The sequence below is a fragment of the Macrobrachium rosenbergii genome, chromosome 4 (genome assembly GCF_040412425.1).
Source record: "Macrobrachium rosenbergii isolate ZJJX-2024 chromosome 4, ASM4041242v1, whole genome shotgun sequence".
Classification (NCBI taxonomy): Eukaryota; Metazoa; Arthropoda; class Malacostraca; order Decapoda; family Palaemonidae; genus Macrobrachium; species Macrobrachium rosenbergii.
The window spans coordinates 21,795,805-21,817,339 of NC_089744.1; the positions used below are offsets into that span (position 1 = coordinate 21,795,805).

At 36.8% G+C, this 21,535-nt stretch overlaps 2 protein-coding genes across 2 annotated transcripts in view; one reads left to right on the forward strand and one right to left on the reverse strand.

Moving 5' to 3' along the window:
- Nucleotides 1-18,098, reverse strand: part of LOC136831188 (carbohydrate sulfotransferase 11-like) — a 139,346-nt gene extending 121,248 nt beyond the window's left edge. Inside the window, exon 1 of the mRNA XM_067091184.1 lies at nt 17,719-18,098. The gene's annotated coding sequence lies outside the window, so the exon portion shown is untranslated. The remainder of the gene's footprint in view (nt 1-17,718) is intronic.
- Nucleotides 1-21,535, forward strand: part of LOC136831204 (uncharacterized) — a 68,888-nt gene that overhangs the window by 44,022 nt on the left and 3,331 nt on the right. Inside the window, exons 2-3 of the mRNA XM_067091209.1 lie at nt 13,113-13,186; nt 20,337-20,549. Of these exons, the coding sequence (XP_066947310.1) occupies nt 13,118-13,186; nt 20,337-20,549 (282 nt within the window). The 5' untranslated portion in view covers nt 13,113-13,117. The remainder of the gene's footprint in view (nt 1-13,112; nt 13,187-20,336; nt 20,550-21,535) is intronic.

Below are 21,535 nucleotides of genomic sequence, written 5' to 3' on the forward strand. Positions count from 1 at the left end.
ACAATATTCATAAAGACCTCGATTACTTTTAATTAAAACAAATGGCTAAATTTCAATTAACAAGAGTAGGCAGATAATTCTTTACACCAGTATTTTATGAATGGGTCGATGTTTATTCTGCAATGTTTGGTTACCATTGAAAATTTTTCGGAGACACTACAAGCACCATAACAGCAGCAACAAGAACAAGAATAACCACAACAAGAACCACAATAAAACGGCTGAATATAAGATAGGCCTATAATCCAGACGTCATAGAGACATAGGTCTGTCATTTTTTTATGATCCTATTGTTTCGAAAGGAGATAACGTCATTTAGAAAATTTTCAGCAAATTATATCCAGTATGACTCGTGTACCCTATCATACTGTAACTTTAAGTTAAACATAGGCATATTCTGGTTTTGTAGAGCGCAGTCACTGCTTGTCATCTCTCCGAATGCGTAAACGATTGCAATGAAATCGATTTTATGATTATTAAAATGTATTAAAATTTCCTGAAATCATTATGAAACACCAGTCTGCATAGCGCTGAGAAAGTCTTTGTGTTAAATTTAGAATGGTGAACACGCTTGACAAGATCAGACGGTAATTATCACTGCCCGGCGATTCAAGTGCACCGATTCGAACGCAGACATTCCCTGTGTCACCTCCGTATTCAGCATCGCGGGACACTGCTGACTTCATTCATATTTTCCTTTTTTTCCACCATTTTTAGGGAGATGTGTATTAGGATTTTATATATATTGCAGGGGATAATATAACGTTTCCTTTCGATAATCAGCAGAACGTAATTTAGTTCGATAGAGCAACCATTGCAAAATAAATGAAGATGAAACGAACCACAGATTAACCAACTTTTCGAAACCATTGCCAACCAATCAGCTTCAAGGAATGGTCGTGACGTAATCAGTGGGTGGGGCTTAGCTGCACCGCTAGGTGGACTTTGCTATAACTTATTAAGGCTGATCCTTGACGTGACATTTCTATCTACAATCACAAACATTAAGCCGCAGATATCGTTTAATATCGAGTTCACTATACCTCGGGAACAATTTACACCAAAAGAGAATTACAGTATTACTGATAATAGGAGCCGTAGTGGTCAAAGTCGACCCTTTATCGCTGTTTCTAAACTAAAGGCACAGCATAATTAGTAACACGTGGATAATTAAATTGGCAAAACAGTTTAACTCCCCTAAACCCAACCCATCAAAAAACGGAAACAATTTTCTTCAAAATCACGCGAAAATATTTATAAAAAATACACACACATAAATAATGATTACATAATGACTTCGGCCCTTTTTTTCCTCACACCGCTGGACTGTGGAACAGCCTCCCAGAGGAAGTCGAGCAATTTGAACTTCAGAAGTTCAAGCGAAGGTGCAATGCATTGCTACCCTAATACCATTCTCCTTGCATTTCAAGACATTTTTATCTATATGTTAATTAATTTATTAATCTTTTTTTAATAAGTGAGTGGGCTCTCTTCTTTCTGTGCTTCCCTTTACCTCGTCTTCTTCCTGATGGACACCGTATTCTTTGGAAGCTTGAATTTCAAGCCAATGGCCCCTTTGGTGGGTTTGTTCCATATGAATAGGGTTCAGCTTCTGAATAATAATAATATAATAATAATAATAATAATAATAATAATAATAATAATAATAATAATAATAATAATAAACTTTCAAAAGCTTGGAGGACAAATCCTGAAATGCCGACAAGTCTTCTGCAATGCCACTGACCGTCTTCGAGATCTGTTGAAATGGCCATAGCATTACTGATAAGTAATCATTAAATTACTTTGCAAAAATAACAATGTATGGGATAAGAGCTTTCTTATGGTAAGTTCCCTTTATTTGCCTTGATAGACAACGACTTTGAATACTGTTTATATTCCCCCATCATTCTGAACGCTGTTTTAGCCAACCATATTCCCCCATGGCTCTGAACGCTATTATATTCCCCCATCATTCTGAACGCTGTTTTCGCCAATCATATTCCCCCCATGACTTTAAACGCTAATTATATTCCCCCATCATTCTGAACGCTGTTTTCCCCAATCACATTTCCCCATGACTCTGTACGCTATTATATTCCCCCGTCATTCTGAACGCTGTTTTAGCCAATCATATTCCCCCATGACTTTGAACGCTATTTATATTCCCCCATCATTCTGAACGCTGTTTTCGCCAATCATATTCCCCCCTGACTTTGAACGCTATTATATTCCCCATCATTCTGAACGCTGCTTTACCCAATCATATTCCCCCATAACTTTGAACGCTATTATATTCCCCCATCATTCTGAACGCTGTTTTAGCCAATCATATTCCCCCCTGACTTTGAACGCTACTATATTCCCCCATCATTCTGAACGCTGTTTTACCCAATCATATTCCCCCATGACTTTGAACACTATTATATTCCCCCATCATTCTGAACGCTGTTGTAACCAACCATATTCCCCCATGGCTCTGAACGCTACTTATATTCTCCCCTCATTCTGAACGCTGCTTTGGCCAATCATATTTCCCCATGACTCTGAACGCTATTATATTCCCCCATCATTCTGAACGCTGTTTTCGCCAATCATATTCCCCCATGACTCTGAACGCTATTATAGTCCCCCATCATTCTGAACGCTGTTTTCGCCAATCATATTCCCCATGACTTTGAACACTATTATATTCCCCCATCATTCTGAACGCTGCTTTAGCCAATCATATTCCCCCCATGACTTTGAACGCTATTATATTCCCCAATCATTCTGAACGCTGTTTTAGCCAATCATATTCCCCCCATGACTTTGAACGCTAATTATATTCCCCAACATTCTGAACGCGGTTTTCATTTGCCTATGACTCTGTACGCCAATCATATTCCCCATGGCTTTGAACGCTCTACATAAGACGCATCACTTTGAACAGTAATTATGTTCCACCACGACTCTGAACGCTGTTTGTATGCATTCATGACATACCCTATTTATATTCTGCACGACTTACAGCGCTATTTGCATTTCACCAAGACTTTGAAACCCGAATGACTGTGAAAGTTTTTTACATTCGCACCAGACCCTGAAAGCTATTTACATTCTTCCTTGGCTCTGAATGCTATTCATATCTCCCCTGAATCTGAACCACAAATCTGAAACCTAATTATAGCCTATTCCCCCACCCACAGTTTCCACTGAGCAAGGTGCTCGACAAAAATAATATAGTTCCAATGCATTCGCGTAATTATGAATATCACTGAATCATTAGACTGCTACAAATTGCTTAACATGAATTTTGCATCTATCGGCAATATAAATAATATAATTCCCGATATTCCAGCATCAACTCATTAATTTTTTTGTGCAAAGAACCACGATGCGTAACTCATTATTATTATTATTATTATTATTATTATTATTATTATTATTATTATTATTATTATTATTATTATTAACCAAACAAAAACTTCTTTCAGTTTCCTTCTGAAGATGGAAAGAGAAACCCACAAGATTCCTGTGTATATATAACTTGTATAACTTGTTTATAAGTAAACAAGTTATACACAGGAATCTTATGGGTTCCTCTTTCTATTATTATTATTATTATTATTATTATTATTATTATTATTATTATTATTATTATTATTCAGAGCACAAGAAAAAGTAAGAGTGAAAACAGAAATCGCGCGAATCCATCCCCAGAAGGGAACTCTCGTTACTATTTTCCCTACGAGAAGCTCTTCGTTGGACGAGTCGGTAGAGCTGTGGACTAGCACTCGCTAGGCCCGAGTTCGAGTCTCCGGCCGGCTGATGAAGTGTTAGAGGAATTTATTTCTGGTGATAGAAATTCATTTCTCGCTATAATGTGGTTCGGATTCCACAATAAGCTGTAGGTCCCGTTGCTAAGTAACCAATTGGTTCTTAGCCACGTAAAATAAGTCTAATCCTTCGGGCCAGCCCTAGGAGAGCTGTTAATCAGCTCAGTGGTCTGGTAAAACTAAGGTATACTTAACTTTTCCCTACGAGAGCAAAAACCAAATCTCCCGAGACCCTGCTTCCTCAAATCGAGAGACGCAGAAGCCCCGCGCATTCATTTCCCCTTTTACCCTTTTGGGCCAGGCCCTCCGCCGTTATGACGAAGACCCCCTCCAGGTCGACAGGGAGTTGCTGAGGAAACCCCAGCGCGCCCTCCGGGGGTGGCAGAAAGTTCCCCCCGGTATGCGGTCATCGGCTTCAGACGCTGGTCTAGGGAAACGCTTCCGGGAAGGGAACTCTTTCAGACAATAGTGTGGAGGTGTGTGTTTGTGTGTCTGTACACATACATCCATCCATACATACATCATATATATATATATATATATATATATATATATATATATATATATATATATATATATATATATATATATATATATATAATTTACATATATTTATATATATATTATATATATAAATATATATATTAAAAATATTGTCATAAATTCCACTATTATATATATATATATATATATATATATATATATATATATATATATATATATATATATATATATATATGTGTGTGTGTGTGTGTGTGTGTGTGTACGTATATATAGGCATATATATATATATATATATATATATATATATATATATATATATATATATATATATATATATATAAATATATATAATAAAATTAAATACAAATTGTTAGTGCACCGATAAAAACATAGAGCAAAGAAACAATCATAAAATATAATCTTTAAAAAGATCATCATTTTCTAAAAGTACCTACTGCGTAAACTCCTTTTTTTTATTGCCTGTGTATACGCACTCAAGTCAAAAATTTCGGCTATATATATAACTTTGCAAACGCATCGTACGTAAAAAATATCATGTTTACAATATACAGCACTGGTTCAACTTCAATGTTTCCTGAATGGTAATGAATGTAGACAAAAATAAGCCAATAAATAAAATCATACTTTCTGTCCTCTATTCAATGATCAATTTTTAATATATACGTTACGTTCGTTAATACCTGGTGCCACAATAAGTGGCATAAACAGTAACGCATTTTTCTGATACGCAATTCAATGAAATTTTGTACGGTTAATAAAAAATCACATACCTCTTTTCCCTCATTTTTGGCGGATAATTCGTAACTCAGCATATACATTTTTTGGGGATAATTTTAATTCGTCAATTTTGGGGGGCTAATTTTAGCTCGCATCTTTTAAAGCTAATTTCAAATTTCATTTTTAGGGCTCATTCTGACTCGTCATTTTTTTAGGGCTAATTTTAACTTGTCATCTTTTAAAGCTAATTTCAAATTTGTCATTTTTTAGGGCTAATTCTAACTCGTCATTTTTAGGGATAATTTGACTCGTCATTCTGACCCTTCATTTTTTTTTTATTTTGAACATATTATGACAAATCAAAGCAATTCAGCTATACAATGACACCACACTAAATTCCACCACAGTACGAGTATATATATCACTGGAAAGGCAATTTATGATATTTTTTGTATCACAAATTATGGTCATATCTGCGTCTGGCAAATTTCAATTCGACATTTTTTTTTCCTTTGTAGTTTTCTGTAAAAGAAAACTATTGCGCCGGCTTTGTCTGCCCGTCCGCGCTTTTTTCTGTCCGCCCTCAGATTTTAAGATCTGTGAGGCTAGAGGGCTGCAAATTGGTATGTTAACCATCCATCCTCCAATCATCAAACATACCAAATTGCAGCCCTCTAGCCTCAGCAGTTTTTAATTTATTTAAGATTAAAGTTAGCCATAATCGTGCTTCTGGCAACGATATAGGCCACCAACGGCCCGTGGTTAAAGTTTCACGGGCCGCGGCTCATACAGCATTATACCTAGACCACCGAAAGATAGATCTATTTTCGGTGGCCTTGATTATACGCTGTAGCGGCTGTACAGAAAACTCGATTGCGCCGAAGAAACTTCGGCGCATTTTTATACCTGTAATTAGACGTTAATTTGCGTAGCTGAGCATTCTTCAATTAATTACGACTACATTAGTGTATTAGCAGGAAAACTAATTTTACGTAATGAGAAAAGGGTGCACCTTGTTCAAAGTATTTTACAAAATTACAAAAAACTACACAAAACATTACAAAATGAATATTTCTTACAATTTTCCTCAAAGACATCACAAGGCACTATCAGAATCGACTAGACTTAAAAACAGAGCAACGTATTCAGTTTGATAAGTTGCTAAAAATAAAATTACCTTCTTTAGCTCTTGGTACAGCAAAGGAAGAATAAACCCTCTGGAACCTATCATGAAAGTGGTCTCACTTAGTAAACGCAGAATTTCGAGAACTTAACTAAGTTAACTAACTTAACTTGAAGAAGCACAAGCAATGGTCGAATAGAATACAGAATTGAGGCCAAAGGCCAGCACTGGGAATTATGAGGTCATTCAGCGCTGAAAGGGAAACAGACAGTAAAAGTTTGAAAGGTGTAACAGGAGGAAAACCTCGCAGTCGTACTATGCATCAACCGTTAAGAGAGGGTGGAAAGTAAGATGGAAGAAAGAGAATATGAACCATGGTACAGTAAAAGGATGAAAGGGGGTGCAGCTAGGTGCCGAAGGAACGCTGCAAAGAACCGTCAAGCCTACAATGGTCAGCATGAGGTGCACTGACGGCACTACCTCCCTACAAGAAACAGGCAATAGTGACCTCACAACATCTTGCAAGGAAATTCTTCTTGCGCTATGGTCCCTATCCTTCAGGGCTTTAGACCTGGTTTTGAAGGAGAAATGACCTACGAATGCTTTCACAGCTGGAAAACTGACATGGAACGTGAACCTGAGAAAATTAGCCATTAACCAAGCAAGTACATCAACTAATCCATTCAAATACGATCTGAAGGCTTTCAGAATACTCGAAGACAATCCGGCATTAGATCAACTTGTTCCTACTTGGCAGTCCTTCCACTAGACACAGACTTGATTTAGCCAAGCATGCTTACAAACACATACGATGACTATTCTTAATTTCATTAGTGTAATTATCAAGACTGACGTAAAAAAAAAAAACAAGAAATAAATTTGCCCAGCTTCCCTCCAGACATATGAACATGTAATAATGATCATCAATTTTAATTACATAATTAAAGCTAACGATCGTTATTACCATGGCATCTCTAGAAGTGACTCTCTCAGAACCGCGCGCTCAATGCTTGTCTCCCGGATACAAGCTTTGACAAATCCTCATTAAACGCGGGACACAGATTGTTGTCGATATTCCGGATTCTAAGACAGGCTCTGAAGAAAAAAGAAGTCCATACGTTATATAAATAGGGCGTCGGGCAGAAAATTTCCACTACGATCACCAAGTAGGACAAAATATGTCCCAACGAAGTCAAATGGGTGAGTATGATAACAAGGGAGAGATGCGCTGATCTCAGTCATGAGCGCGAGTCACGACTGAGACAAGAGATGACGCCACGTTGCGGCCATCTTAACACTCCATAAGTATTGTGCATGCGTTGCGTCTAGGCTTATAAATGAAATCCTGTCATAATTTTGACGTTTTAACACAGCAGCCACAGTCATATTTACATACCAATGGCTAATTATACTTTATTATAATTATCATACCAGTCATCTGTTAATATTCACTTTTCTCTCCTTTCCATCCCAATCTTTACATTTATCGAATACTTTCCTTGTTCTGACTAGCATTTTACAAATGCTGTTTAAACGGTTATGTACAGTACAATAAACTCAAAAATAAAATACTGTCCGTTCATTGCGTAACTGACATGATTAACATCATTATTTTAAGGCAACAGTTGGAAAAATAAAAAAAAATTGTAAGTTTGGTTTATGCTTTGTTAAAAAGTTAATTATATTACTTAAAATGTTACATAACATTTCAATTTGGAGAAATGTAGAAAAGGAAATTCAATTAGTATTTTCAATATCTCCTTTTCATCAAGCCGAGTCAGTCATTCAAATTTCCTCGCTTTTAACAAATCGGCGAACCCTTCACACGGCCCCCCGCCCCATTAATGCGTTCATATTTCAAAAGCACATACACAAACAATGCTGCCGGGTGAGCATTATTCAAAAATGCATCTTCGAGATGGAATTTGTATGGAATTTGTATACCTTCAAGTCAGAACTCATTTGCTATAAAATAGCACATTCAAAAATACACATACTTCACGCACTCCATCAGCCCACAATGAACTCTTCGACTTCGTCGAAAGACCACAGTGGAATATAATACAATTATACAGCTACACGATGTTCATTCCTATTTGTAATTTCCGCTATTGAATGCACTCATTGTATTGCTACACATAAATATACACAATATACTCTATTAGGGCAGGCATAAAAATGCCACTCTTAAGTCAAAGCCGTCTAGTTTTGGTAGAAGTGACTTTCCGGGAAGGGAAAGATGGCGGACCCCCAGCGTCACTTCTATCATATAATGAACCCCAACTTCCCTCAGAGTCCGTGAAGAGAGAGAGAGAGAGAGAGAGAGAGAGAGAGAGAGAGAGAGAGAGAGAGAGAGAGAGAGATTCACTGCGAAACTATAAAACGCTTCGATGCAAGTACTGTCTAAATCACTACATCTCAGATGGGCCATGAGATCACATTTCCATGTCAGGAGTTCACCGACCCTCGGGTGGAATATTTAAATCCCCCTCCCCTGGCGGACGCTCTGCTAACTGAACCATGGAGACGTTTTGCGCAATCGAGAATCCGAAGAAACACGAGAGATGGAAAGCGGGACAAAAAGAACGCGCCCTTTGTCTGGTTTTATTCCAGGTACGAAGACGAACGTTTACATCATTAAAAAAATCTGCCAATTTCTCGATAAGAGAACAAAGGGTAGTTGAACGCAAGGGTAGCAGAGCTAATTACTTGAATGCGTTATCTGTGTTGGCACCATACACAGCTGTTTAGTTATTCAGTTACTATTATTATTATTATTATTATTATTATTATTATTATTATTATTATTATTCATAATAAGTACTAGCAGCAATGGTAAGGCTGTACAACACTTTAATTGAACTGTAAACTCCCACAGGATGAAAAATATCATGTGAGAAACGAACGGAGTACAATGAAATGGCGATTAAAATAACAATATATAATAGTAAAAATATAATAGTCAGTAACAAATACACAATAAAACAATCAACTAACAAAAGAGGGAATAGTACGTTAGGTCTACGTTGTAGCAAAGAAGCACAAAACCCAGGACAATGAAAAACCGCGTAACTTAAAGAACACAGGTTGTAAGGTCGACAAGCAGGAGCAAATATGGCATTCAAATAACAGGCAAGGCGACACCAAATCATTAACAGCGGTACTGATATTCTCATTAACTAGAAGTTAACATAATTTACCCCCAATTAACGGTTGCTAGCAAGCGACTGTAAAAGAGTGGTAGGCCTAAACGACCTCAAAACCTATGGCAACAGAACTAACTGCTTTTTCCCATGTAGATATCAACCACCTTGTCTATGAGGCAATTAACAACAATTCCTTCCACAAGGAACTGGAATATGAGATGGAAATGATGAGGAAAATAACCTGAACACATTGTCTTGTAAATATACACAAGAAATGAAACGCTATAAGTTTGCAGAATATAACAGAGGTGAACGAAATACTCTTTTGCCAGTTATGAACATTTAATATATGCGAAGCTATCCGTGTATTATCAGTCTTTGATGAAGATCCAAGTGGCGTCCTTGTCAAAATAAACAATGCAGACGGAGAGGCGACATCAGTAAGTGACAAAGGTTCACATCGATGAACCGATATTTCGGTGAGCTTTTGCATAATGATATTAGAGGATATGTAACAGTCGACAGTCAATGTTGCTCATGTTATTTAAGAGTAGAATATTATGGAATTTTTGGCCAAAGGCCAAGTGCTGGGACCTATGAGGGTCATTCAGCGCTGGAAGGGAAATTGAAAGTAAGAAAGTTGTTAAGGCGTAACAGGAGGAAAAACTCGCAGTAAAAGGGAAGAAAAAAATATAAAAGGAAGTACTGTAAAGGGAACGAAATGGGTTGCAGCTAGGGGCCGAAGGGACGCTGCGATGAACCTTAAGTAATGCCTGCAGTACACCGCATGAGGTGCACTGATGGCCCCACCCCCCTACGGGGCTAATGTTATTTAAATACAGAAAATGTACACAAATTTACGTCTCAACGCCCATAATACAATACATAAAACTGAAAAATCGTCCGTGTTGGATTTTCTTGTCAGGTGGTTAGTAGGGCAAACGTCAAGGAATGTCTATATAATTTCATAACATTAAAAAAAAGGAAAAAGATATTCGCAAAATACCGCGAGCTATCCGAATTCTAATGGACAGATGGAAGCATCTCAAACTATGCATCAAATTCAAATTATGTAAAGACGCCGAACCTCTAGGAGAAAATTCCACGATAAGAGTCGAATTCATTGTAAACGGAATAATAATATTAAAACAACAACAACAATAATAATAGTGATTTCCTTAACCCTACCTACGAAAAGCGAAGAATTCGATCAGAGCATGTCTCAACGCTCTCAGCCAAACACCTAGGTGAATTTAGTCTCATAAGGATCTGAGACTGAATATGAACAATATTACTACGTGCGAGATGGAAGTTTCCTCATTTAAACGCGGATGTTAAAGAGACATTCTGTTGCCCAGGGATACTGTCGAGAGAAAGTTCCGAACGACAAACGTGAAACCTTACCACTGCAAGGTTTCGCCCGGATGAAGTTTTGCTGACGTTGTGATTTTCGATTGAGCGTCACGGATACGGAAATGTGCAATAAATAGTAGTAGTAGTAGTAGTAGTAGTAGTAGTAGTAGTAGTAGTATGCAGGATTTATCTTTGAAACGGCTCAAATGTATAAGCAAGGAAGAGCAAATACGACGGATAGTGACACCACGATTAAAGTAATGTGCAAAGTGGTGTTACCATAGCGCTATTCAAAGGGATGTTGAAAACTGTACAATAAGAATTAAGCAATACCTTCATATATTATAGGCCTACGCGGTGTTTTTAAGCAATACCTTCATATTTTTTAGGCCTACACGGTGTTTAGATGAAAATGCAGTATGCAGTCAAAATCACGCAAAGAATTCTATTTTTGCCCCACAACCAAATCTGTTCATTTTAGAATAATATTAGTAATAAATAACTATGAGGCAAATTTTACTTAGCAAAGTAAAGACATCTGACCTTCTCAGCAGGGAGACCACTTGAATCGACTGGTATGCTTTTTGTAACTATAGTAATTATTCAGCAACAAGGTTTTATTAATAGATATAATAGGCATTATTATCTACAGTGAAGGATATACTGTATCAAAAATGTACTTTGTTCTATATATCAGCGATATCCTGTATATAATAAACCCGACATTAAGAAACCTTTCTAAAAACCGGTAACACAGCCTATGATTCTCGGCGGAGCTTTAAGTCTCTGGGGTTGGGGCTTACCGTCGTACATACACTAGCATTAGTAATAATGCTTTCTTTAGGCGGGGGTTTTGTCCGGGCTCTTCAATAATAAACGAACTTACGTAAGCAGCTAAAAGCAAAATTGAATATTTTCCAAATTTTAAATTCTTCGTGGTTTGTGCGAGATTTAATTTCTTTACACATTTAAGGCAAGACTGGATTTGAGATACATCTGTAGCAGCATAATCCCACTGGCACAAGCTTGTAGGAAGTTTTTGCATTTTATTTTTTTTTTATGCACAAGCTTGTAGGAAGTTTTTGCATTTTATTTTTTTTATGCACAAGCTTGTAGGGAGGTTTTGCATTTTATTTTTTTTATGCATTCTTAAAAAGAACTGGATGCTCTACCTTAATATTTAAAGACCACATGTATCAAACCATACTCCACATCTAAGTGCTTGTTACTGACTTCAGCCCTTGTTACTTGTGAGCAGTCTGGTCGCATTTGTCGGAAATTTCTTGCCGTTATAAATACAACTCAATATGTGATTGGCTAAATGAGCGCGTATACACATCACGGCATTGTTGTTGGCCCCTTTTATTAGATGCTAATAAATCTTCTCAGATAATATATAAATATGTATGTACGCAACTCGGCACCAGGTGCATATGCGTTTTCTCTCTCTCTCTCTCTCTCTCTCTCTCTCTCTCTCTCTCTCTCTCTCTCTCTCTCTCTCTCTCTCTCTCTCTCTCTCTCTCTTCCTGTGAAAAGCCAGTCAAGAAATTTAAGTTAATGCCCTAAGTAATTCAGACATTCAGAAAAGGGCAACAGAAGCCTCTTGGACTTATCAAAACAACAGTATGACCTCCTGCTTCCAAGTTACCAAGACAACGATATAGGTCATTAGTTGTCCCTCCAACAAAGCCTCCTTCACTTAGGCCTAATATTCTTTAAACTCTTCATGCCTCAAAAACAACAAATCAATCTGTAGAGCTGCTGTAAAATTATATCTTCAGTTTTTCGAAGTATTTGCGTGACAAGTCGGAGCTGATTACAAAACTTACATAACTTTGATTACCATCTAAATGTAAAAAAAAAAAAAAAACTGTTCCACCTTCCATAGGTATAATCAATACCATTGAGGAAAAAGTCTATACCAATCATTTTCTCTCTTCCTATATACAAAGCCCTTTGGGAGCCACTCAAGGCATCAAGATAACTTGTAACCTTTATTGAAACCTAAGTGACCGCAAAAGAGAAAAATTAAAATGCTACAGCACAGTATTGCTCTTCTGTTGTACAGTACGTGACCTGTTGTTTCCGCCTCGTTACTTCTAAATAACTGTCAAGAGCCTGACTCGTCCCACGAAAAGTTTCAAAATGAAACTTTGATCGGATCTCCCAAGTTCGTAGCGTCAAGTACGACAGTAGTCGTTGAGCTGTCAAAACGAAATACAAAAACATGTTTAAACGCCGGACTTTTATGAACAAACCCAACGCTCTGTAAAGAGCGTCGGTGAATAATTGATAAAACTATAAGAGTAAGAACTATTCTCTATCAACTTTCATCCCAACCACGAAACAAGGTTTTTCATGTAGGTCTATCAATGTGGAAGTTCGGTGTAAAGCTCGTATCTGAAATAAATGCCCGTTTTCTTTTTACAGACTCGATGTGGTGCTTGAGTTACGTGGCCTCCTTCCTCACATTGCTGGTCGTTCAAGCGAGCGCTGATGACAGGGTAAGTCTAGTTCACAATTAAAACTTCTGATTTCGGAAAGTTCTTCCACTTCTTCGTTGTCACGGTAAATTATTTAACGAATCAAAGTATCTGAAAAGTCGTGCCTTTGGTACCGTATACTGTCCATTTCTCTTCAGAAAATCAAGGTGATTGTATCCTTTTACGTAAAGGATATACAATCAATATTTTACAGTGAGTATTGGTTTTATTTTACTGGTAAGTTTTATGTTGTACTTTCTTCATTAACGTTTATTCTTTAGGCTGTAATTGTGTACAATACAAGATTTGCGGACTTTTCCGCTTTTAAAACCAATATCAAACTAGAACCCAAATTAAATTAAGAACTTTATATTCCTGATAATAAGTTGCTAAGAACCTAAAAGATGAATTAATTATTATTATCTGACGAAAAGCGAGCGCTAGTTTACATTCACATCTAACTCCACGACCACAGTTTGGATCTATGACCTAATAACGGTTATGAAGCACAACCCTCAATTACCACAACAAAAGATTTTCGAACCCATCGAAGAAGACTTGTATCCGATTCTTCGATCGAACGTATTATCGAATCTTGCCCAGCGGCGTTTCCCTAGGTAACATTTAACAATCCCCTTCAAACTTCTCCTCCTCCGCGAACCTCCTTCAAACACCGGCCTCTTCCTCCTCGAGGCAACTCAAAAACGCTGAACCAATAAAAGAGTTCAGAGGTAGGAGAGCTGGATCGGACAACGCGGGCGTGGGCAGCTTTAAGAACAGGGAGACAAATGGCAAATACGTCGAATTACTCTTCATCGACTTATTACTCTTTTCTTGGGCTCTTCCTTGTTATCGTCTTGTCTGTGCCTACATTTATTCGTTAGTTTATTGAGGGGGATACATATTTCCTCCCTTTCTCCAAAGAGCGAGACAAGAGCAGCATCATGAACTAATTACTGTCAAAAGTAATGTGATGTGCTATAGGTCAAATTGGGTGCGCCTTAAACATTCTATTCCTTCACCTAAAATGCCACAATTTTCGAATACGAATTTTAGACCCAACTGACGTTTCCGTAATAAATGTAAGAAGGAATTGTTATATCTAATGAGCCAATATACACAAGATGAAGGAATTATTACCCAGTTATAAAACTTTGCGCACACACACACATATGTGTGTGTGTGTGTGTGAAACGTATTGGAACGAATAACATCATTTTTGCATCTATTACATTTCCCTGAAACCTATACTAACCTTAAAGCTACCAAAGTAACTTACTAAGACTAGCTTAAAATAACAGTTTATTGAAAGGTATTGTAAAACTCCTTTCCTTTCATTTTCAATGAACACAAAAAAATCATTCACTAGTTCTGAAGATTTCTCCTAAATACCATTGTTCATTTCTTTTTTTCTTTGCAAGTACATTTTCAAAAGCAATTCAAGCACCGAATCGCCAGTTTTCAGGCGAAATAAAACTATTTTGCTTCATGAACTGGAAAAAAATGAGGCAGAAATAAATACCAGTTGTAGTGCGAATATAAAAAATTGCATATTACCAAAACCTTTACGACATGTTTAGTAAGGAAGAACAAATACAGCGAATTATGGATACGGGGTCATATCTCTCTCTCTCTCTCTCTCTCTCTCTCTCTCTCTCTCTCTCTCTCTCTCTCTCTCTCTCTCTCTCTCTCTCTCATACACACACACAAAGATGAAGACAAAAGTTCGCAACTGTTAATTATGCTATTATTACATATTTTATCAACATAACATGCTTTTATCAAATAACCCTAGCTAAAAAAATTTTACCAAGTAATGGTTTTCACTATACTTCAGCTAACCGGTTATCACTGTATGACGGCCATATTAGATGACAGAGGCGATCAAACTGTAGTCATTTTTATGCAAGTGGCCTCATTGAGCTTCGGAACTTGGTACATCAACGGTTTGTTTATTAATAATATGAATCAAAGAACGACGAAAAATTATGCAGCTGAGAATATGAGTTGCAAATGTTACGAAAGAACACGATGTTTAAACCTTCGAATGCTATTTCTTAAAAAAAAAAAAAAAAAAAAAAAAAACTGTTTTACTTCATGTGCTAGTCAATGCAAAAGGGTTTATGATGAAGGCTATGACACATCAATATCGATATTTATAATGACACATCAATATCGATATTTATAATTATCATTTAACATAAGCACGTTTTCGCATAATGAACGCTAAACAGGGTATTAAGTTGCTGATTCTACCCTAGCAATAATGTTATCTTACTTTAGTACGAGGCACAGTTCACGGCTGCAAAAATATATTTGTGCATTTGGTGGGGAATTAATTTGTTATGGTGGTCCTAAACAGTCGTATTTTGTGCATCAGTAATTTGTCACGTGAATCCATTAGTAACACTATAGCTTTTTTTTTTTTTTTTGCACAAACAGCTTACTGGACATTTGACGGTTGTCGCATAAAAATTCTCAATTTCCCAAACTTGCAAACCTTCATTACTCCAACTCCGACCTCTCTCCCCTGCAACCATTGCCTTGCTACACACACCAACGTCTCCCGTTTCCACACATCCACACTATACCTTCCATCTCACCCCCATCAAACTGCACTATACCCTAAGCCTACCATTCATGGATGACCCTACACTCTCATCTTTTAAAAAGAAATTAAACTTTCCAATATTCACGGTTATCTTTTCTGTTTGTTTTGCCCATTTGCCAGTCTGTGTCTGTTGGCAGGGATAAATGGTTATATCTAAATGCTGACTCAAATTTGGATCTAATGCCCCAACAATTTTTTTTTTTTTTTTTTTTTTTTTAAGGAAGTAAGATCCCACCCTTAAACCTGTATCATTATCTGCATCAAACTATTCAAGGAGATAATAGTGTTATGTTTCTTTGAAAAATATTCAATTAATCAGTTCATCTGACAATATATTGTACTTTGTCATGTGGCCATACGCACGGGCATATAAATTTTACAATATGTCTTTTCTTGCCATGTAAGTAGGGGTGTTAAAAAGGCATGGCGGGCAATATAACACTGATGATGCATTATCCTAATCTGAAGTTTTTTGTATCAATACTGTGTAGGAAGTCTTTAACATACTCCATTGGTAATAAGAATTTTCAGCCCAATCTGTAAAAATTTTAATCATCCATGAACCAGGATAGCTAAATAAGTTAGTAGCAAACTTAATCATGGTAGTAAAAATTTTACAATCATAAAAATGTTTCTGTGTGGGGAAACTAAAAAGTGATTGAAATATAGGAATAACAATTACAGAGCACATCCTAACCTACCTTTCCACAGCCTAGCCTAACCTAGAGGTAGGTTAGGGACCTTATACACAAACCAGCTCGGCATATATAACCATACGTCACTTAAAGTACTATATGCACTAAGGAAAGTTGGGTCATACACCGCATCTCTATCATACTTTTTGTATCTATCCTATTGGTAAATAAAATGGCAGTAATTTACACATCAACCTGAAACATACTCTGTAATAATATGGCTCCATTGTCAAATAAAATAGATCATTTTTACATTCTACCAATGTCTGTTGGCTATTCATTTGTGATGAATACCACGCATCTGAAAAGTTGTTATAATTGCTGAGATAGAAACAATATTCTGTACAAGTAATTACTGTATGAACTACCAGTAAAATGAAACAATTATACCAAACATCTAGCCTTACCAAAGTAGCCTCCTAGTATTTCTAGTGATTCACAACACATGAAAGACATCTGAACAGACAACTAGGCAAAAACAGATGGTGAAAATGGGGTTAAAGTTATGGATTAGCTTCAGAAAGGGCTAAAACTTTAAAATAATTTTTCTTTGACGGTTTGTTGTAATTTTTTCAGGAATTTAACATTCATTTCTATCGTAAAGGATCAGTTATATTACAACACACTATATGCAACATTAGTTGTTTAGTAACAGCAGGAAACCAGTGTTTCTGGATGGAGGAGGTTGAAGACTTGTGATCATAAGTGAGATTTATGATAAATTAACTTAACCTAACCTAGGAAGCCAGGTCCTATTCTGGGTACCTTCAAGCTGAATTTTTTTTATAGGCTCATTTTCCCCTGTTATTCCCGAACATCAGCAGCAATACTGGGAAGCTTTGGATATTGATGTCCTGTTTATTAAAATCACATTAAAACCTATCTGAAAAAATACTTTACGTTCAAAATTAAACGACTTCATTACAGTAACAGCATAGCGTATCTCAGGTCTGACAAAAACTATACATAATAACTGAGGGAGTCATAAATACTACATGTCATTGGTTTCGGACAACCTGCTACTATTGCAAATATCTACCTTATACCTAAAGAGAAATATTAATTAAATATTTTACTGCCGTACATCAACTAGATTTTATTTTTTTTAAATACCTATATGGGAATAAATGTCTGCTGCCAGGGAAAACTTACAAAAATTTGGATTAATTTGGAAAATATGGCTTGCGTGCAATTCTTTTACCATCATAAGAAGTAGGCCACAAAGTCGTCACACAAGCTAGACTTACCTGGCAATGGAGGAATATTATGATCAAACAGATGTCTCTGTTAGCAGAGCCGAGTCCCAAGGGTCACACCTGGCCCTTAGCCCCTTTCGACACCTTACCAAAATTATGGGCAGCGTTGGAAAAACATCGGCCTAGCTCGATGGTAACACGGTCTGTTGCCATCTTCCTGTCAATGAACACTATCCATTTTCACTGAGGAAATAATTGCAACTTATCCACGGAGTCTTCCTCAGCACAAAATGATTATTAAAATTGTCCAAACGTTTTAGGTACCGTTAAGAAACCACTAAGACACTATGTAAAACAAAACACTAGCGATAGCGAACGTCATCACACCAACACCGTTCAAACTTCAAAAGAGGAGTAATTCGAATGACATTTTGATTTTCTCAGCTTACTTAATTTACGAAGCGCCACCATTCAGTAATACTTGTTCATTTGATATACTTTTTCATTTATATTTGGCTCATTTTGTTACTGATCTGCATTTTTTTTAATTTCAAACGACGCCGTGATATTTAATTATACCGAACTGCAGTCTACAGTACTTGCTAAGAATAAGCCATTTCTACTTAATTGAAACGGCCATGAAAGCTTTTGTTCCTGATCCCAAGAAGCACAAGAACTTAACTTTGATTAATTTCACCATGTCTTTACCTACTAACCTGGTTGACTGAATATTTGCTGGCTTCTGCATATGAACGTACAGCCTAATATGCATATTTTTTTTCGTTTACTGTGCTGCATTCGAGAACGCCACACACCTTTAAGGCATTATTTACAGGAATGAATATATATGTATATGTATATGTATATGTATATACATATATGTATATAACTGATTAATATAAATGTAAAGCATTCAGCTTAGCACAACGCATCACAAGTTGCTCAGAAGCCAAGAGCTGTCACTCAGTCTGGCACGCGAAACTGGCAGGACAGTTGAACACAATGTACTGGAACACCATAACACAGAAACTTAGTTTGGTGGTGTTTGCTATCAAGCACAATTGAGATCAATGTGCATCTTTTCTATGTACAGACGTACCCTTTGTTTTACCTAATGGGTGACAGTACTTTAGCATGGCACTGATAAACTTATGAATGGAGGGATTTTGCAGGAAAAAGGCAAAAGGTTGGACGTCATGCTATATGAAAATTGTTATTTTGAAACTACATAGCAAAACCTTATCACTCTATAAGTAAAATTGCATTTGTATTCTTTTAGCAGAATGTACGCATCATATTCTTCTGAGCTGCCTAGATTCCACATAGACCAATAACAGTCTTTTTATTCTTAACTTCAACGCTGTGGTATAGTCTTCCTGGTATATTACGGATGTTGATGCTCATAAGCTTAAAGTTCTGTGCACTATTGTTTTATTAGATTTTTAACTTTTTTCAATTACCATTCACGCATGTACCTAATTATCGTTTCTTGGTTTGTTGGTCATTATATATATTTTAACTAAATATCAATTGAGTTATATTGGTTACTCTTTCTCGTTTCCACACATGGGCTTTCTATTTCGGTGAAAGTTGCTTAGTTAAAATATGGCCCACTCTAATGATATGTGCTCAAGTTGAATAACTACAAGAAAAACTGTTACTTATGCAAATATTTCACCATTCCGTTCCATAACCAGGGCCGGATTTAAGTAAATGCACGATAGGCCCGTGCCTATGGCCCTGCGCTTTACTTTCTAGAGCCATACTTGCACATACCTAATAATTAGGCCTATCATATATGTAATTATGTATTATCTTATTTGCCTCTTCCCTCTTTCGCCGTGGTTTAGTAATGGAGTAAAACAAGCTGAAAATAAGGGAGACAAAAGAAACGCCACAGTTAAGAGCAAATAAAAAGACTGAGAAATGAGGTGACTGGCATAATGAAAAAAAGAGAGAGAGAAAATGCGATACTGTTACAAAAAGTTGAACTTACAGACAAATTAGCAAATATCAATATCAAAAAGTTCAATCAAGTAATAGCTCTAAATCAAAAGGAAACTGAGATAACTACCTTTATCTAGAACCTCCAAAAAGAAAAAAAAAGATATTTTAATAAAATAAAGTAAATCAAGTAACAAAAACTATTGCGATGGTAACTCAGTTTCCAAGACGAGTTTTGAAAGCACTGTAACTTTTCAAGAGATTACCATGTAGTACCATAAAATATAAAAAAGGAGCCTATAGCAGTATCACTACCCAGAAACGGACGAAATTTTCGCAAATAAAGGAAATAAAGAATGATTAGAATGGCCTCAGCTAAAATCGAACGTACCTCATTTATCGGAGATCACCGAAACGGGGAAAGCCGGCCCAACTCAGAACAATAGAGACGTAGGGGCCGGGTTCTCTCATTTAGATTCCCTGTAGAACTTGTCTCTCCAGTAATTTGTATCTCTATACTTCTACACTGCTATGGATTCGTGTATATGTAGTATGTATGTATTTAATGTATATATACATTACATACATACAGAGTAGTGACAAGAAAAAAATAAAGAACAGATTATGAGAAAAGGTGTTAAACTTCTGAGAGCTAGACTTATAGGTCTAATTTTTCTTCGTATGATTCCAGAACTTTACCTGAATGTTCCACCTTTTTTTTCCAGTTCACCTGCTGCATGGGAGGCTGGAAAGAGATGCGCGGAGTGACCCTATGCCCAGCCCCATGTTGCCCGGGGTACGAGGAGAGGGCGCTCAAAATGCCCCTCCTAAAGTCTCCGGTCGTTTGCCACAAACTTACGGAAGAGGAACTGAAAAAGAAGGAAGCAGAGAGAATGACAACGGTTTCTCCAGCCAGCGAAAAAGAAATGATGGATGAGGTAAGAGAGAGAGAGAGAGAGAGAGAGAGAGAGAGAGAGAGAGAGAGACGGATGGCTTAAATAAATTTGGGAAGAATGAATTTTTGCGAATGTCAATTAACGAGAGAGAGAGAGAGAGAGAGAGAGAGAGAGAGAGAGACGGATGGCTTGAATAAATTTGGGAAGAATGAATTTTTGCGAATGTTAATTAACGAATGAGAGAGAGAGAGAGAGAGAGAGAGAGAGAGAGAGAGAGAGAGAGAGAGAGAGAGAGAGAGAGAGAGAGACGGATGGCTTAAATAAATTTGGGAAGAATGAATTTTTGCGAATGTCAATTAACGAGAGAGAGAGAGAGAGAGAGAGAGAGAGAGAGAGAGAGAGAGAGAGAGAGAGAGAGAGAGAGACGGATGGCTTGAATAAATTTGGGAAGAATGAATTTTTGCGAATGTTAATTAACGAATTAGAGAGAGAGAGAGAGAGAGAGAGAGAGAGAGAGAGAGAGAGAGAGAGAGAGAGAGAGAGAGAGAGAGAGACGGATGGCTTGAATAAATTTGGGAAGAATAAATTTTTGCGAATGTTAATTAACGAGAGAGAGAGAGAGAGAGAGAGAGAGAGACGGATGGCTTGAATAAATTTGGGAAGAATAAATTTTGCGAATGTTAATTAACGAGAGAGAGAGAGTAATAATAAAGACGAATGGCTTAAATAAATGTGGAGCGGATAAATTTTCACGAATTTTAATTAACAGAAGATTGAGAGAGAGAGAGAGAGAGAGAGAGAGAGAGAGAGAGAGAGAGAGAGAGAGAGAGAGAGAGAGATAGAGAGAAATAATAACAAAGACGAATGGCTTAAATATATATAGAGAGAATAAAATTTTGCTAATGTTAATTAACGAAAGATCTGGCACAATCTCACTACGTCATCTCGAAAATCAGCAAATAGCTGTGAGCGAAATTGAGGGAAGAATTTAGGGAACAAAAGAAAGGTGAAAAGCGTATGGTCTAGGA